The sequence below is a fragment of the Lycium ferocissimum genome, chromosome 1 (assembly GCF_029784015.1).
Source record: "Lycium ferocissimum isolate CSIRO_LF1 chromosome 1, AGI_CSIRO_Lferr_CH_V1, whole genome shotgun sequence".
Taxonomy (NCBI): domain Eukaryota; kingdom Viridiplantae; phylum Streptophyta; class Magnoliopsida; order Solanales; family Solanaceae; genus Lycium; species Lycium ferocissimum.
This window is the reverse complement of record NC_081342.1, coordinates 73,100,543-73,117,713: the sequence shown is the minus strand read 5'-3', so window position 1 is coordinate 73,117,713 and position 17,171 is coordinate 73,100,543. Positions and strand designations below refer to the sequence as shown.

Genomic DNA, 17,171 nt, shown 5'->3' with positions numbered 1-17,171 from the left:
ATAATTTATGTTCCACGTTGAAATTGCTGGGTTCAGATGTTAGAAGCCTGCATCCGCTTCGACTGTCAAAGCATTAGTAGTTATTCAATCTTATATACTCCCTCTAGTTAAAAAAGAGTGTCAACTTAACCTTTATTTGAAAAGTGTGTCCACTTATCAAGTTAACAAAAAATTCGTCTTATTTTTTCAGATTTGCCCTTATTAAATGTCAAGTGATTAAACTCCAATACCTATTTAATTAGGAAATTTAGTCAAATTACCTATTTTTGTAGGAATAATTCAGTCAAATTACCTATTTATGTATGAGAGTTAATATTTGCTTAAGAGATGTGAAAATGATTAAGTGAACACTCTTTTTTAATCGGAGAAAGTACTATTCTAATTTTTTCATTAATGTAACTGTTGTATGACCATGCACAAAAATTAAGCCCGACTTTTGACCATATCAAAGATATTTTTAGATATTGTAGTTTTAAACACTGATTTTTTTTTTCATCTCCAAATTTGAAATATACCACGTAAATAAGGAGTAATTAAAACGTGGTAACTTCAAGAGTTTTGGTACGTGAAATAGTTTAAACTGCATGGAGGAATATATTCTGTACGGTTATATATTACGCACAAAACACTGAGAATTTCTCCGTAAGACTCGTAATTCTGAAACTTCCAATCTCACAAAATCCCTCATCTTTAACCTACAAAAGTTACATATAGATATAAAAATTTATCATAAATATATTTACTATGTTTTAATCTGTGCAGACGAAATTGGAAGTGAAAAACAATAAATATTGACGTTTTTGTGAATTATTGAGAGATCAGAGATGGCAGAGAGGTTTATAATTGAGGTTGAACCGGCGAAGGAAGCTAAGGATGGAAAACCGGCAGTTGGACCGGTTTATCGGAGTTTATTTGCCAAGGATGGTTTTCCACCTCCCATTAATGGCCTAGAAAGCTGTTGGGATATTTTCCGGTAAGAAAATATTTACATGCTTTAGCCCATATTTTTGAGTTTGTTACCCAGTTTAGACCATATTTGTGTATAAACACCTTTTATACAGCATTATACACTTTTATACAAGATTGATACATTATCTATAATGCTTTTCCCCCCAGATATAATGTTGTATAATATTGTATATTTGGGACGTGGCGTAATATTTTATGTTGGGATGTATATTTTTGAAATTTCCCTAAATTTTTGTTTGTTGGCGTTGGGTTCTTGATATATTATTTATGCATATCAAATAATTTTTTTTTTTAACACCAATATAAAGTTTGACCAAAGCTGTAGCTAGGGGTGGCAAAGTTATTTTCAGCAAAATTTTGATTAAACTGCATGTGGATTTCACTTTTCACCTTATAATTTGATTGGTTTGATTGTAATATCTACCTTGAATTTATTGGATTAGTTCCAAAAGAAGGGTGTAGTCTTTTTAGGTTTATATATTTGATGAGTAATGCAAAATCTTTAGTTACTAACTTCTTATTTAGGTAGAATAAGGTTATTCCCTTTGTCTCATTTTGGCTTGTATAAAATATCTTAATGATAGTGGAGGAAAATGTTAACAGTAATAGTTGAAAAGTTAGTTTGATAGAAAAATTATTACTCAAAATTTAAGAGAATGGTGTCAAACATCTATAAGAAGAAGAGTGTCTCATAAATTGGGACATAGGGAATATTATATTTGAACTTATTGGTTGAGTTTTACACTAAAGGTGTAGTCCTTTTATATATTTGATGAGTAATGAGTACTTCCCAGATTGATTTTGACTTTTTTTCTTTTATGCAAAATCTTTAGACCTACTTAATTCAGGTAAAAAGTAGCTATCTCTGCCTTTTGGCTGTTAATTATGTACACAAAAAGCTTGCTTTCAAATACTTATAGCAAATGTGCATACATGGGGTAGATAATACCCTTAAAATATGAGCTTTATTTATATAATACTCAATTCAGAATAAAAGGGTTCTTGCAAAAGTTTGTCATTGTACTGAACTTGCATTAGCCTTGACATGGTGTAGCATGGTTGTTAATGTTACTCTTCCAAAATTTGATCTTGGATGGTGGAGCCATGAAAACTACTTTTAGTTGATGATGATGCTTACAAAAATTTACTTTCTAATATTAGAACTTGAAGATGTTTTCTTGTCTATGTCACAGTTTGTCAGTGGAGAAATATCCTAACAACCGAATGCTTGGCCGTCGTAAGATTGTGGATGGAAAGGTATGTTCCACTTTAAATATTTATGTATTAGTATCAACTCCTACAAGGATTTTTGTTTTCTAAATTCATGTTAGCTGATTCTTGTATTTGTTGATCTTATCTTCAGCCTGGAAAGTATGTGTGGATGACTTACAAAGAAGTATATGACACTGTCATAAAATTAGGAAATTCCATCCGGAACTGTGGTGTAGAACAAGTAAGTTCCCAACTCTATATGGTATTATGCTGATAATTTGGCTGACAAGAGAAGAATGCTAATGATACTTTAGCTAGTGGAATTTAGCTTTTTGTTTGTTGCCTAGCTCTAATAGGATTAGGAACCATACATAAGTTTAGTTGCTTGTTTAAATGTGGATTTCATCCTCCTTGGCTGTTCATCATTTTCCCCAAAATTTAGGTATGTTGTTCTTACCCTTTTAGTAATTTATGTATCTCTTTGTCCTTTGTTTATTTTTGTAATTTCACATGTTGATTTATGTAGTCTGTTTCTTATTGTTCATCCCCTTGAGTATTCATTTCAATCAGTACCTTACGTCCTGTTAATTTGACTTCTTATGTTAGGGAGGAAAATGTGGTATTTTTGGTGCCAATTGCCCTGAGTGGATTATGAGCATGGAGGTATTGCCCTTTTCTGTTGCTTAATTTGTGTATGTCCGGAGTGTTCATGTTCTTTGTTTCTTTGTTTCTTTTTCTTTTTTGTTAGTTGTCTCCATTGAGATTAAACATCTTTGACAAGGAAATTCTATTAGTATGATTCTCCTTGTCACGTTATATTGGCAGAGCTCTTGAGTTGCCCGATAACATGGACATCTATATTCATAGCATGATAATATTTGGATTGCATGTCTACTAGTCATTTGTTCTGTCTGGTTATCTTTTCAATTCTTGAAGATGCTAGCGATAAATTCTTGATAGCTGAATGTCACATTCATTTTCCTCTCTTTCTTAATACTAAGCTCTTTTGAATGATGTCTTAGCACTTTTATAAGTTGTTCAATCAGAGATCTTAATTGACATGAATAAACACCACTTTAAGCATCAACGGCTTCCTTTTTACCTCTAAATGAGGATCTGTATTGGCTTAGTTATTACATCTACTAGTTTCTTGTATTATGCAATTATAGGTTATTATATCAGCAAGTCCATTTTCTATGAATAGAACATAATTTCCTCCCTTCTGAAATTTCATGAGTTGTGTACCTACTTCAAATTATGGGGTTATTTCATGCTTCCTTTGGTAACATTTCTTTTTTAGTTCAATCTGGATCCTTCAATTTGTGAGATTCTATCACATATATCCTTTTTTCCTATACCAGTCCTCTTCTTATTTCCACGCTTTCCCTTCATGCTCTTAAATCATCAGTATTCTGCCATATTAAGGACAACTTTTTGTTCTATGAAACAAAGAAACAGATCTTAGGACTGCATCTAGATTATTGAATTGCTTGCACTTTCTGCCACAATAGGGATGGAAGTTGATTCCTTAAAATAAAGTACGATATATTTGTATAAATCCAATTCAATTCAAACTACTAGAGAAGAAAAAAGACGCCTCTCTGACTGCTCTTATTTCCAACTTCACTTTCAATCTATTTGGTTTTCATATTTTTGTGATCCTACCTTCGCTGCTAACTATTTCTTTTGTTGCTGCTTATAATATCTCTTGTTTGCTCGGATAGATGTTAGAAATTAGACATTGTCTGTAATTCTTATTGGTTCTGATAGCAACTTATTAATGCAGGCATGCAATGCTCATGGACTTTACTGTGTCCCTCTGTACGACACCTTAGGTATGCATTCTCCTTTGTGCCAATAGTGGTTCAATGCTCTCCTTGTGATAGAATTTAACATTCTTGGTGTTACTCTTAAACATAATAGAAATTTCCTAGGCTCATTGAAATGAGATGAATGATGGTGGAGTTTGTCTACCAAGAGGCTATCACGTTTGCCAGTCATATGCCTTTTTATTTTCATTTTCTTTCTTAGAAGAAGGATTGTCATGCTGATGTAATAATTAATATTTATTAACAATTTTTTTGATGTCTTCAGGTGCTGGTGCAGTGGAATTTATCATTTCCCATGCAGAGGTTGCAATTGCTTTTGTTGAGGAGAAAAAAGTTCCCGAGGTATGCATTTTAGGAGTCGTACCTTTAACAGACATATGATATTAACTTCTCAAACATCATGTTTGGGATTCCATAAGCATGTTGATCCCATGCTAGGTATACATGACTTTCTATTCAAGACTCATTAATATATCTCGCGTAGAAGTGAAATTAACTCATCCATGCAGGACAAAGTATGATCTGTTTGAACATCTGTGCTGTTTTAAAAATATATAAATGTTTTAGACTTGGACACCATCTCTAACAGAACTTTGGATTAGTATAGCTTTCAGAAATAATTGTTCAGATAGGGTAATGACAAGAGACATTTCAAGAATAATTTTCCAAGATTGTTCTTTAAGAAGTTTATTAATGTTGAATTTGGAGCTATGTTCTTGAACATTCAGGGATGTGATTCTTACTAGAATGTCCTCTTATTCCTTTTCAGCTTTTGAAAACATTTCCAAATGCAGCGAAGTACTTGAAGAGTAAGTCAGCTGTAATTTAGTTTCTTTTTCAGAAATGTGACACACGTCATGTTAATGGCAATTGTTTCCTGTTCTTTATCACCAGCGGTTGTGAGTTTCGGGGAAGTCACTCCTCAACAAAAGGATGAGGTTGAAAAGCATGGAGTGGCTCTCTATTCCTGGGATGAGTTTCTACAATTAGTAAGAATTCTCTTTTCAACTTTTATCTTTCTTATGGCTGTTTAAAAGTCACCAGTAAAGTGTGTTGTAATCTGCATGCCAAGGTTGTGACTTCTAACACAATGCAAAAGGGGAAATAAACAGTTTTGAGTCCTTAAAAACAGGAATCGGAAGCTAGTGCAAATAGATTTACATGTTGACTGGCGATTGATTCCAATTTACACATTTTTGTTTAATATTTCCTCATTTCATTTTTTGCTAGGTTTTCCTTGTCTCAGATTCGACCTTCCCATTTATTCTATATGTTTCTGTTCTTAGACGTGCGGCTGCTCATGTTATTAAGAAATTATTCTTGATCTGTTGTTTGCAGAAGTTTGGTAAAATTGTACTAAGTTTAACACTTTTGTTGAATGATCTGCTAAGAAGAACATACATGACTAGCTCCACTATCTTCCTTGATAATGATGTAAATATTCATGCATGATAGTTTCCTAATATCTATGTTTCTGAATATCAACATATCTAATCCTCCGTCTATTTTAAAGACGTGCAAGTTTTGGCAATTGCCCTTGAGAGCAAAGCAAATGGTTAAATCATACTCTAGTCTATGTTTTCTATCAATAGGTTAGTTGATCATTTAGGAGGGTTCTTCTTGAGATGAAGTCGATGTTGATTGGGTCAGGAAATTCAGAGCTTAATTAGGAGTTCTTATGGTTCATTCAGACTGCCTAGGCATAACACTTGCTCTGAATGATTTCTTATTCTATTTTTGATTTGTTATTCTATGTTTCGTCGTTATTATATTCCTTCCAACTGGCGAATTATGCTTCCATTGGTTTGAATTGGATAAGACTAGCAACTTGTGAAAAGCTAGTTAAAGATCTGGCTCTAGTTTCACCATTACAAGTTTCTGCATGAAATTTCACCCACCCGTTTGGGTGATTTTTGTTTGTGGATAATTGTTAGTCATCCAGTTGGCTCTTTAGTTTCGTTTACTGCCAAAATATTCATGTTTAGCAGTACTGAGGTCAGAGATGATATGTGAAGAAATAGGCCCCTAATTAGCGACGAGAAGTGCATTCACTTGGGAATATAATCATTGATGCACCACTTCCCTACTTTTTTTTGGACATCACATACTTATATCAACATGACCTGGATAATTCTTTAAGGTAACGTCACACTTCTCAATATGTGCAGGGAAGCAAAAATCAGTTTGATCTTCCAGTGAAAAAGAAGAGTGATATCTGTACAATAATGTATACTAGTGGAACAACTGGAGAACCCAAGGGTGTGATGATTTCGAATAATAGCATTGTTACTCTTATAGCTGGAGTGAAGCATTTTCTTGAGAGTGTAAATGAGGCGGTGAGATATATATATATTTTTTCTTTTCTTAACGTGTTTCGGTAAAGCATAGTGAGAGTTTTAGTTTTGCTTGGAAAATATGTTTCTTTTAAGTTTTATCTGGCCTTTCTGTATTGCAGCTGACAATGAATGATGTATATATCTCATATCTTCCCTTGGCACATATTTTTGATCGGGCGATTGAAGAATGTTTCATTAATCATGGCGCCTCAATAGGATTTTGGCGAGGGGTAAGATGTCTGAATCTTCTATGAAATGATAGAAAACCTTATCTAATGCATTTCTTACCATGTTTGCAGGATGTAAAATTACTAACTGAAGACCTTGGAGAGCTGAAGCCAACTGTCTTCTGTGCGGTACCTCGGGTATTAGACAGAATATATTCAGGTAATATCTTACTGCTCCCTTACAATTGATTCATGTAAAGTGTCAAATATTTTCACCTAATCACTAATATAAACCTTCTTCTCTTATGAATATCTGTGTTTGACTAGAGTAGCCATGTACTTTAGATGTGATTTATATAGAAAGTGTGTACACATAAAATAAATAAAGACAAGTATTATATTTTCTTTATAACGATGATGTTGGGGTCGAACATGTGCACACCTCGAGTATTCCATTGGATACCTGCAACTTTCACCAACACATGTACTGAGTAACTCCGCCCACGAATGCTTAGACAGATGAGAAGAAATCACCTAGTACTATTCGCCTCTACTAGGATTTGAATGTTGGTCTTAAAAATTTGAACTCAGTTTATTGACCAATACGCCACATCTGTAGGTGCTAATACAAGTGTTCTTTTTACAATTTTACAGATCTCCACACATTAGCACTAGACATAAACTTTAGCTACGTGGTAGAATTGGGCTAACGGAAATGAAGGATGTCATGAAAAATCTGAGGGTTAGACATGCTTGTGGTTCAGATAGTAAGTCTTGTAAAGGTTTGGAAGTATCTTGGACAAGCTGGAGTATTATGGCTGAAAAACTATTCAATGTCATATTATGGAGTGGAAAGTTGCCATGAGTGGACAAATAATACCTAGATTCTGATATATAACCACAAAGGAGATACTCAAAGCTGTGTAAACTGTCGTGTCATTATACTTGTGATTTATATAGTGGAACTTTAGGAAAGAGCATAGTTCATAGAGTTAGGGACACTGCAAGATTGACAGAAAATTGATTTGAACTTTTACCCGGTATATCTACAACCAATGTTATATTTTTGCTAAAACTATTGATGGATATTTATAGATACAGGGAGAAGGATTTGTACATTATATTCATTGACGTAGAGAAGCGTATGATAGAGTTCCAAGAAAAGTTCTTCGATAGGCGTTGATAAGAATGGAAACATATCATATATTGTATGTATGTCATAAAGGACATGAACAAAGGAACCATCACAAGTGTGAAAATAGTAGTAGCAGATGCTAAGGATTTTTCCATGGCCATGGTTTATATTAGAATTTACTTTAAGCCGGTGCTTGTTTACCCCAATTATGGATGAGCTAGCCCACATTACAAAATGCTGAAGTCTCATGGTGTGTGCTATTTGTAGACAATATCGGTTAATTGATGAAACTAGGGTGTCTACCAAAAGCTTGAATTATTAGGACACTCTTAAGAGTTTTAGTACAAGTAGAAGTAACACATAACATATGAACTGCATTTTTCTATAGTATTTTTACACCTATGGAAAGGTCTACTTTTTATCAACTATTTTACCAATTAAAAGACAATTCGCTTCATTCCCCTTCCCTCAGATTTGAACATGGATCAGAACAAACTGATACCCTGAGCTTGAGAAACTGCGACACATCAACAAAAATTTCGATGTTCTTGACTTAAGAAAAAGAATCAGAACCCCACATGATGAAGTCTGATGCAGCTATAAATAATCAAATAAAATCTTAAGCTGTTAGATGAGGTGGTTCACACAACGATAAGGATAAAATGTTCTTCAGTTAGAGACCAAATAAAGTTGTAGGATTTACTGTTCAATGTGGAATTAGCTTCTTTCTCTTGGTGTACTTTTGACTTTGTGCACTGCGTGTCTTAATATTCTGGTTCATTTGACTAATTGCACCGAGCATTCTCAGGTTTGCAACAGAAAATTTCTTCAGGGGGTCGGTTAAGAAGCACCTTGTTCAATATTGCATATGCTCGGTAAGATCTGTTCCATATTTCTAAAAGAGATGGCAACTTTTTTGTCGATGCAAAAATCAGTATCTTAATATGGGTGTTTCACATTGTTGGATTTATACCTGTACTGTTACATAATTCTACCACTTTCTGTTCTAATTCCAAATGTAGAGATTAGTTTTGTAAGTTAATACAAGCTTCTTCATTTATGAATCGATTTTCCATGGAAGTGCATTTGGACGGATTCTGTATATTTGAGAAGAAATTTGGTTCCCGCTTTTGGTTTAGAATGAATATTAGAACTTATTTGAGGCATTTTCTAATGGAGCCTGTACCTGTAACTCACCTTCATTTTTAAATTATGCAGCAAACTTCAATACTTGAAGAGTGGGAGTAAATATCACGAAGCTTCTCCAATTTCCGACAAAGTTGTTTTCAGTAAGGTGGTGAAGATACTCCAGCAGCTAATATATCTTTGTTTTTGCTTCCTGTCATACCAGTAGATACGAAACTGAGGTTGCTTTTGCTGATTGCTTAGGTAAAAGAAGGGCTAGGAGGCAAAGTGCGCCTTATATTATCGGGAGCAGCACCCCTCTCATCTCATGTAGAAGCTTTTCTGCGAGTTGTAGCATGTGCTCATGTTCTTCAAGGATATGGTATGTTATTCTTGCCCTCACGTCAATTCCATTGATGGTGTTAAACTTATTGTCTTGCTGTCATCCCTAAGATTTTCTGTGTTGTTATCAGAACATTAAGCCGGACAATTTCAGAATCATTATTGATATTGGTCCTCCTATGATGCATTCTTATACATTGTCCCATTGCTCGACTTTTAGTGCCACTCCTACTCGGAGTACTTAGAGCTTGTTTCCCTCTAGCCATTTCTGAAATGGGAACAAGGAATCAATAAAAATGGTTTTCATTACCATTCAATGTGACAATATATATCACAATAACTCGTAGAAAGGAAATTTAAGTGGATTACTTTCGATATTTGGTTAGATAGACTTCATTACCATTCAATATGAAGCAAAAATGAAGTGTTATTGGTATGTCAAGTAGATTTATAGTCCAGGTTAGAGAAGTCAATGTTTTGTTAAGATTTGGACGTGAGAACATGACTCTTTTTGCAAACTGTTTTTGAACATAAGTAAGCAACTTCAGACAAATTGTGGTGATAAGTATGCAATTAGCTGTCATTTGTGTCTATATTGTAATCGCATTTTAGATTTTATAAATATGGATGAGAAATTGTTACGGTTTCTTTATACGCGCAAGTAACTGGATTGTTGTTCCTGATGATCTGCTGGTGCGCATTCTTGCCAAAGTTGACGATTCAGCATTTATTTTTAGGTCTGACTGAAACATGTGCTGGTACATTTGTATCACTACCTAACCAGTTCGATATGCTTGGTACGGTTGGTCCTCCGGTGCCCAATGTGGATGTGTGCCTGGAATCCGTTCCTGAAATGGAATATGATGCTCTTTCAAGCACACCACGTGGAGAAATATGTGTGAGGGGAGACACTTTATTTTCTGGTTATTACAAGCGTGAGGATCTTACGAAAGAAGTCATGATTGATGGGTGGTTCCACACAGGTTTTTATAAATTCTTTTTGCGCTGGAACTAATAAATTCCGCACTTGTGGAAAGTTTAATTGGATTTGTCTCAAACAAATCTCTTGTCAGGGGATATTGGCGAGTGGCAACCAAATGGTAGCTTGAAGATAATTGATCGCAAGAAGAATATTTTCAAGCTATCACAAGGTGAATATGTTGCAGTCGAAAATCTGGAGAATGTATATGGCAATAATCCTGTTATTGACTCGGTAAGTAATCCTGTTAGGTGCATTGACCTCTTAACTATATCAATTTGGTGACTTCATGTGTGCAATATATTTTCTCAACATATAAGGTAGAAAATTCCATCTGCTATGTTCGCTGCTCGCGATCTATCTGCGCGAACACTATGCTGTTAAAAGAAAGAAACATTATTCATTTCGAATCTCTTTCTTTATGCAAATATATTTCTTTGTCAACTGACAGATGTTTAATTTCGTTTGGATTGATGAGTTGGAATTCATAATTCAGGGTCTATGCTTTAAAAGTTAATGTTCCAGTGTTGGGCATAATGTAATGAATATTAATGTAGAACAGATCATATTGTATAAGTGTTGAGCCATTACGTAGGGTATTATACGAGCGTGCAAGAGGTTCTATTCAGTGTAAGGTGCAAGGTAAAAGTCATAAATGAAATCGAACTCCCAGTCTCGTTCCTGGCTAACTATGAACAGACTGAAGGGTGGGCCATAAATGAGAGTCATAAGGGGTCTTTTTCTACAATATTCCCTGGGTCACCATTAATGTTTGATAGAAAGTTTTGGGCATAATACAACAAATATTCATAAATAATAGAGAATATCGGTAAATCTGTTCATTATTTTAATGTTCTTTAGAGATCAAAGCCTTCATTATCTCCAGTCAACAGAGTTCGTTGAGCCTCATCAGCTCATGCTGCATCTATTTTTGACTGACAAATTTTTGAAGGGTCGATTGGCTCTCACAAATAGTGATGCTAGCTGCATTATTGGTGCTCTCGGATTATACAATATGCTCTGGTAGTAACACATTTATCCATTTTTGGTTCTACGGTTCTCAATTTTTTCTTCTTGATTGGCTCCAGATATGGCTATATGGGAGCAGCTTTGAGTCTTTTCTTGTTGCTGTTGTTAACCCAAACAAACAAGAGACTGAAAAATGGGCCAAACAGAATGGCCTCTTCGGGGATTTTAATTCCCTATGTGAAAACTCAAAGGTGAAAGAGTATATACAAGGGGAGCTCACAAAAGCTGGAAAAGAAAAGAAGGTTGGTTCTCTTCAACTTTTGCACCTGTTTTCCATAATGTGATGGTTTGCGAAAAATGGAAAGCCTTCGTAAACATGACTTATTTTCTTTGCAGCTGAAGGGTTTTGAGTTCATAAAAGCTATACACCTTGATCCGGTACCATTTGACATGGAACGTGACCTCTTGACCCCAACATTTAAGAAGAAAAGACCACAGTTGCTTAAGTACTACAAGGTAGATTCTCTTTGATCTGCTGGTAAATGTTAAATGTGATCCTTTATCAATTCTATCCATGTCCAAATATTTCCATTTTTTCTTTAGTTGTCCTCTTATTCCTATGCTATTGTATCAGTCAATTGTGGGGAAACGGGTCTGTTACATCCAAGAAGTGTGATTTATCTGTTCAATATCCATGTATTCAGAGATCCTTCTTGTGCTGTTGTATGCTTCTTCGCTTAGATAACAATATAAACTTAACGGACATAAAAAAAAAGGAGTAGACATATGACCAATGATCTTGTTTTCTTCGTTTGAAGTTTTGAAAAAGAAAGAAAATTCACCAACTTTAACCCGCTGTTGACAAGGAATGGTAAATGTACCTTATTGATAGAGAGAACGGATGGTTGTCTTTTTATATGGTCTTGGGCAATAGCTAATGTTCGAGGTTGTGTTAGGTCCAAGGTCCTTTTTCTTTACATCGACTAACCAAAGACTAGGAGTTCCTGTTTATGAGAAGTCTTGGTTATTTTCCTTCATAAGTCATAACCTGATCAATAATCTTGGACGCCCAATGGTGTTTGTAGCATTTTTTTCTATGTTATATCTGGAAGGAAGTTGTCTCGAAAGACCTACAATTTCTTGGAAGCAATGCAAACTTAGTTAAAGATATCGCAAAGTGGAAGAAATAAATCCATATAGGTGATATTATTTATTAAATAATTAACTTATTCTCACTTTTTCTTCTTGGTATAACGTTATGGGTTGAGTTTAATTGGAGAAATGAGGATTCATATGGCTGATCCCAACCAGTTTTGGACTGAGGCGTAGTAGTAGTTATATTGTGCAATACGGATTTTGCATAATGGTGTTTCATTTGATGATTCTGTTGTTTGTTCACATGTTCTTTACTGATTTGGTTTTACTTTGTGCAGGACGTGATTGATACCATGTACAAGGATGCTAAATGAACTTGCAAGGCTTGAAACTAGCACCTTGTCTTTTTAACTCCACCTCCCTCTTTTTTAGTTTTTATTTTAATACTGTACATATAACTCAAAGAAGATGAGATTGTTTTATTAAACTGGATCAGCCTGTAATACAAGGAAAGTCTTATTTTTTATTAATTGGCTTTAGTTTATACCTATCAAGGAACACAAAAAATTACGTCTCTAGATTATGTTATTGTACAAACCAATTGTGGAAAAATAATTATAAACAAAGCGCAATAGTGGCAAAATCAAGTTATTCAAGAATTGCATCTCGATTCTCAACAATGAGTTTGTAGTAGTATGAGTATCTGAGGATGCCACATGAGTAGGAGTTAAATCCTTTACTACATGAGCCATCTGGTAAGATTCACAAGTAACCACATTTCAGTCTTGATAATGGAATATTAGCCACTTTCTTGGATCTTGACATGAAATCTCACTTGTGAAAGTTGAAATTCCATAATAGTAAGTTAGTAACTATTTTTTAAAGACGATCCGTTAGCATTGTTTCTCTTTGTACCATTATGAACCACTTAAGATGTAGATTCCAATTGTACTAAACAAAATTTGCATCCCTTTACTTTTTGGGATTTTTACACTGTATAGCCGTCCACCAAAATAATAACCGATAAATGTTTATTTTTTGAATATTAATTTGATATATAAAAGATATACGTACTTAATAATAGTGTATATTTTTTTTTGTAAATTTGACTAGCGAATATAATTATTTTGGCTGTCCAGCCAAATGTGCAACCTCCTGAATGTGTAGGCCACAATCCTTAATCCGGATCTTAAACTAAAAGGTAAATACCAACAATATTATCTTTAACTAATAATGAAAACCAACTGTGCTTAGCTTCAACACATTACCAATTTCATCGGAATTAGATATTAGAATTATTTTGCTTCAAGAACTATCACACTTTCAAAGACATAGAGACTATTACGACTATTACCCTTTGTCAAGTTGATTTACAATAGTTCTGTATTTTCTAATCGGGCAAAACGATTCAATATTCATTATGTAAACCATTTAACGGACATAAAGTAAAAGGACTTTAAGCTTCTCTATATGACCCAAAACAAGAGGTATGCAAATTTTGATGTCCAATACTCCATGCCTAGTTCGAACTGTATAAGAGCAATAATCAATTTTAGTTTGAAATGCTTGTAGGAGAACTCTAGTCTCTATATACCTTCTCTAATCCATTCGACGCGAGTATCATAGAGCACGTGGAATTTCGTGTGGATTAGCAAGGACCACCTTATAAGGCTAAATATTACTAAGTAATAGATAGCAAATTAATACCGTGAGGGAAGGGTAGAAAGAATCAGGAGAGTGAAATAAACATCAAATAGTGAATGACAGATTATGAGTCAACAAGGCACCAGTGGTCTAGTGGTAGAATAGTACCCTGCCACGGTACAGACCCGGGTTCGATTCCCGGCTGGTGCATTAAGAGCTGTGATGATTATTGCACAAATTGTGGAGTTGGGTCTTCACAACCGTCTGATCTAAATGACGAAATTCAGTGCATCTGAGCTCTAACTTTTTGTAATTTTTGTTTTAAATCTTTTTATTTACAAATATCACTTGTGGTTAAGGTAGTTGCAAGCTCATCAATTATCACAAGATGTTTTGTGAATGTGTAACTCCATTTAAATGTGCTCATGGTTGCGGTCTCGATATGGTTCTGCTGCGTTAATTAGTTTAAAGATAATGGTAAAAAACACATCCGAACTATCATTTTTTTTGCGCGTTTCACATCGACTATCATGTTTCCTTTCCTGCTGAGCCCATGCGATATTCTGTATTAAAATACACATTTATCGATTGTCCCCTTCTCATACCTAAACGATGGTGATAGTTCAGGTAGGAAAAGGGAACAGGTGATATAGTTGGGGTGTGAAACTCGCAAAAAAATGATACTTCAAATGTGTTATCATTAATGGTCAAAAACACATCTGAACTATCATTTTTTTGCGCGTTTCAAATGTGTTATCATTAATGGTATTAAAACACATTGAACTAACGATGGTGATTTTTTTTCACACCCACTAAAAAAATGATATCAAATGTGTTATCATTTCCTTACTGCGCGTTGAACTATTTCCATTTATGTATAAATAAAATACACCTCGGTGATAGTTGTCCCCTATCTGGAACTAAAAAAATGATACTTCAAATGTGTTATCGATGGTGATAGTTGCGTTTAGGAAAAAGATGATATAGTTGAGTCCCCTTCTCATGCACGAACGATGGTGATAGAAAATATAAAAAAACGATACTTCAAATGTGTTATCATTACCTCATTATCTTAAGAAATTTATGTTATATCAATTATTAATTTGTCGGTTACTCTGTTGTATATAATTAAATTTAGATAAATTAAGGTTCAGCTAATTGTCGATATTTTATTGTTAAGATGTCACGCCCATGCACTGTTAATATAGGACGTCTCGTTTCTACTGGCAAATCGGAAGTGTACAACTTGTGTTATCACTATTAATTGTTCATTAAAAAGATTGGAGACTAAACACTAATAAGAATGCAATTTTGCTATTAGTTGGCTATCAAATCTTTCTAATAGTACTAATTGCACCAAATTGCATTTCCTTAAGGGGATAGTGTGAAAAGTTCAAACATGCCTCATTCTATTAGTGAAGACTGACCAAGTCATAAATCATAATAGCTGTATTATCAGAATTAAGGCTGCTAATTGCGAACTAATAGTAGCATATTTGAATTGTGATTTCTTGGTTATTCAATAATGTCTCTTAGGAATTCACACATGTTCGTGTTACAGATGAAAATTGTTTATCATTTTATCTCTTCTGTTCAACTTCCTATGAAGCACACATAACTTTTGAGTTGATATAACTATCCGGTATATTCCAAAACTCATTGGTCTGATTAGTCTATAGGAAAAGAGGCTCTCTATCAAGATTTTTTCCATTTTTAGGGCTCAAATCTCAGACTTCTAATTAAGTATGGAGAAATTTCATCAATTGTCCCACTAAATCCCTTGGTGATAACGCACTTAAAACTAGTAGTTCTTTGATTTATTTTGCTTGAAGAACTATCACACTTTCAACGACACTAAGACTGTATCGATTCTACCCTTTATCAAGTTGATTTATAGTAGCTCTGCATTTTCCAATCAGACAAAACATTCATTATGTAAACCAGTTAACGGACATAAAGTAAAAGAACTTTAAGCTTGTTGTGGTTTTCTTTCCTACCAATTGGGCTCTCCCTTCACCATCTCCATCGGGATGGTCTACAAGGTTCTTAACTAATATTCTTACTGAAGTAAATTCTAGTTCGGAGACTTACGGGTTTTCTCCTTGCGGAAGCATATCCTCTGCAGCAACCATGAATCGAATTAGTGGTCATCGGGAATCCTCATGCACGGATGGAAACCCTTGTTCCACAGCCTAAATATCCTGTTTAAGATATCCAGAGAATTCTACTAATCCTATCCGTTCTCTAGATGATTTAGAGTGCATCTTCCAATACTCATAATGGTGTTTATATAGACCATAGTAGAGAATGAGCCATCTTACTTAGTGTATAAGGCTCAAAAGTTTTTTTCCCCTAACACTTACTACAGGACGCTTGCCTAGCCAACGTTGCCACAATATTGTTCTATGCAAGCGGGCGGTTTTTTAAGTTGACCCGATTTTGTTGGTGTCGTAGGGGCGAGGAAATTGACCTTCTCTTGCACATTTAGTCATATCGGCATGACCCCACTACTTTGTTTTCGATCGGAGCATCAAACAGGTGGTCTTTTCCTTCTTAACACGCGGCACACCAACTTGAAGTTTGATTTGAAAATCTCTCTCTACTTTCACAAAAATTCTCACAGCCTTCTCGTAGGTTTGAATTGTTCTTAGGCTACCATTGACCGGCACTAAGACCTGAATAACAAGTAACAGGTCAACAAAGCACCAGTGGTCTGGTGGTCCAATAGTACCCTGCCATGGTATAGACCGGGGTTCGATTCCCCGCTGGCGAATCCAGGGCTGTGATGATAATTGCACTAATTGTGAAGTTGGGTCTTCACAACCATCTGTTCAATGATGAAACTCAGTGCAACTGAGCCTCTACCTTTATTTTTCATCTTTTTTTAGTAATCCTAAATACTACTAGTACTAATTACTTCAAAATTAAAGTAATAGGTTAAAGTTAATAACCTTTGTTACTTGTGGTATAAGTGAGTTTGCAACTTGCAAGCTCATCAATAATCATAGGATATTGTTCTGTAAATGTGTTATTCCACATAAATTTACTCATGGTTGGGGTGCCAATTATTTGGTTCGGACGGTTATTTTAAAAACTTCATATCATAAGAGTATCAATTATTTTTGTGTTACTCTATTGTATATCATCAAATTTAAACTTTTCAAAATTATTGCAGTCATCTCGGTTCTCTTCGGTATTAATATGGTTCAGTTAATTTTCGAAATTTTATTGTTAAGGTATCATGCCCATGCACTGTTAATAGGACGTCTCATTTCTAATAGCAAATCGGAAGTGTACAACCTATGTTATCACTATTGTGAAGTTGGGTCTTCACAGCCGTCAGATCTAAATGACGAAATTCAGTGCATC

The 17,171-nt window shown here is 34.6% G+C and overlaps 1 protein-coding gene and 3 non-coding genes across 4 annotated transcripts; all 4 read left to right on the top strand.

Annotated features, from left to right (window-relative positions):
* The first annotated feature begins 762 nt into the window (after positions 1–762).
* LOC132060093 (long chain acyl-CoA synthetase 4-like) lies at positions 763–12,779 on the top strand. Its single transcript, XM_059452978.1, has 19 exons — positions 763–973; positions 2,163–2,226; positions 2,333–2,422; positions 2,788–2,844; positions 3,968–4,016; positions 4,276–4,352; positions 4,780–4,819; positions 4,905–4,999; positions 6,179–6,346; positions 6,466–6,576; positions 6,646–6,733; positions 8,457–8,523; positions 8,867–8,942; positions 9,038–9,155; positions 9,853–10,098; positions 10,189–10,328; positions 11,183–11,365; positions 11,460–11,579; positions 12,497–12,779. The coding sequence occupies exons 1-19, from the start codon at positions 825–827 to the stop codon at positions 12,530–12,532; spliced, it is 1,974 nt and encodes a 657-aa protein (XP_059308961.1). The 5' UTR covers positions 763–824; the 3' UTR covers positions 12,533–12,779.
* Positions 12,780–13,941: 1,162 nt separating this feature from the next.
* On the top strand, positions 13,942–14,012 carry TRNAG-GCC (transfer RNA glycine (anticodon GCC)). Its single transcript has one exon. It is a non-coding gene; the product is annotated as a tRNA-Gly (tRNA).
* A 4-nt stretch (positions 14,013–14,016) lies between these two features.
* Positions 14,017–14,102, top strand: LOC132031804 (small nucleolar RNA snoR114). The gene has a single exon (XR_009408351.1). It is a non-coding gene; the product is annotated as a small nucleolar RNA snoR114 (small nucleolar RNA).
* A 2,477-nt stretch (positions 14,103–16,579) lies between these two features.
* On the top strand, positions 16,580–16,663 carry LOC132031816 (small nucleolar RNA snoR114). The gene has a single exon (XR_009408353.1). It is a non-coding gene; the product is annotated as a small nucleolar RNA snoR114 (small nucleolar RNA).
* Positions 16,664–17,171: the final 508 nt, after the last annotated feature.

Bases quoted from the DNA above. Each gene is read 5' to 3' on its own strand.
- LOC132060093 (XM_059452978.1), top strand. From the start codon at position 825: ATGGCAGAGAGGTTTATAATTGAGGTTGAACCGGCGAAGGAAGCTAAG. The intron at 2,423-2,787 runs GTAAGTTCCCAA...TTCTTATGTTAG, and splicing joins GGAACTGTGGTGTAGAACAA to GGAGGAAAATGTGGTATTTT. The intron at 6,577-6,645 runs GTAAGATGTCTG...CCATGTTTGCAG, and splicing joins CAATAGGATTTTGGCGAGGG to GATGTAAAATTACTAACTGA.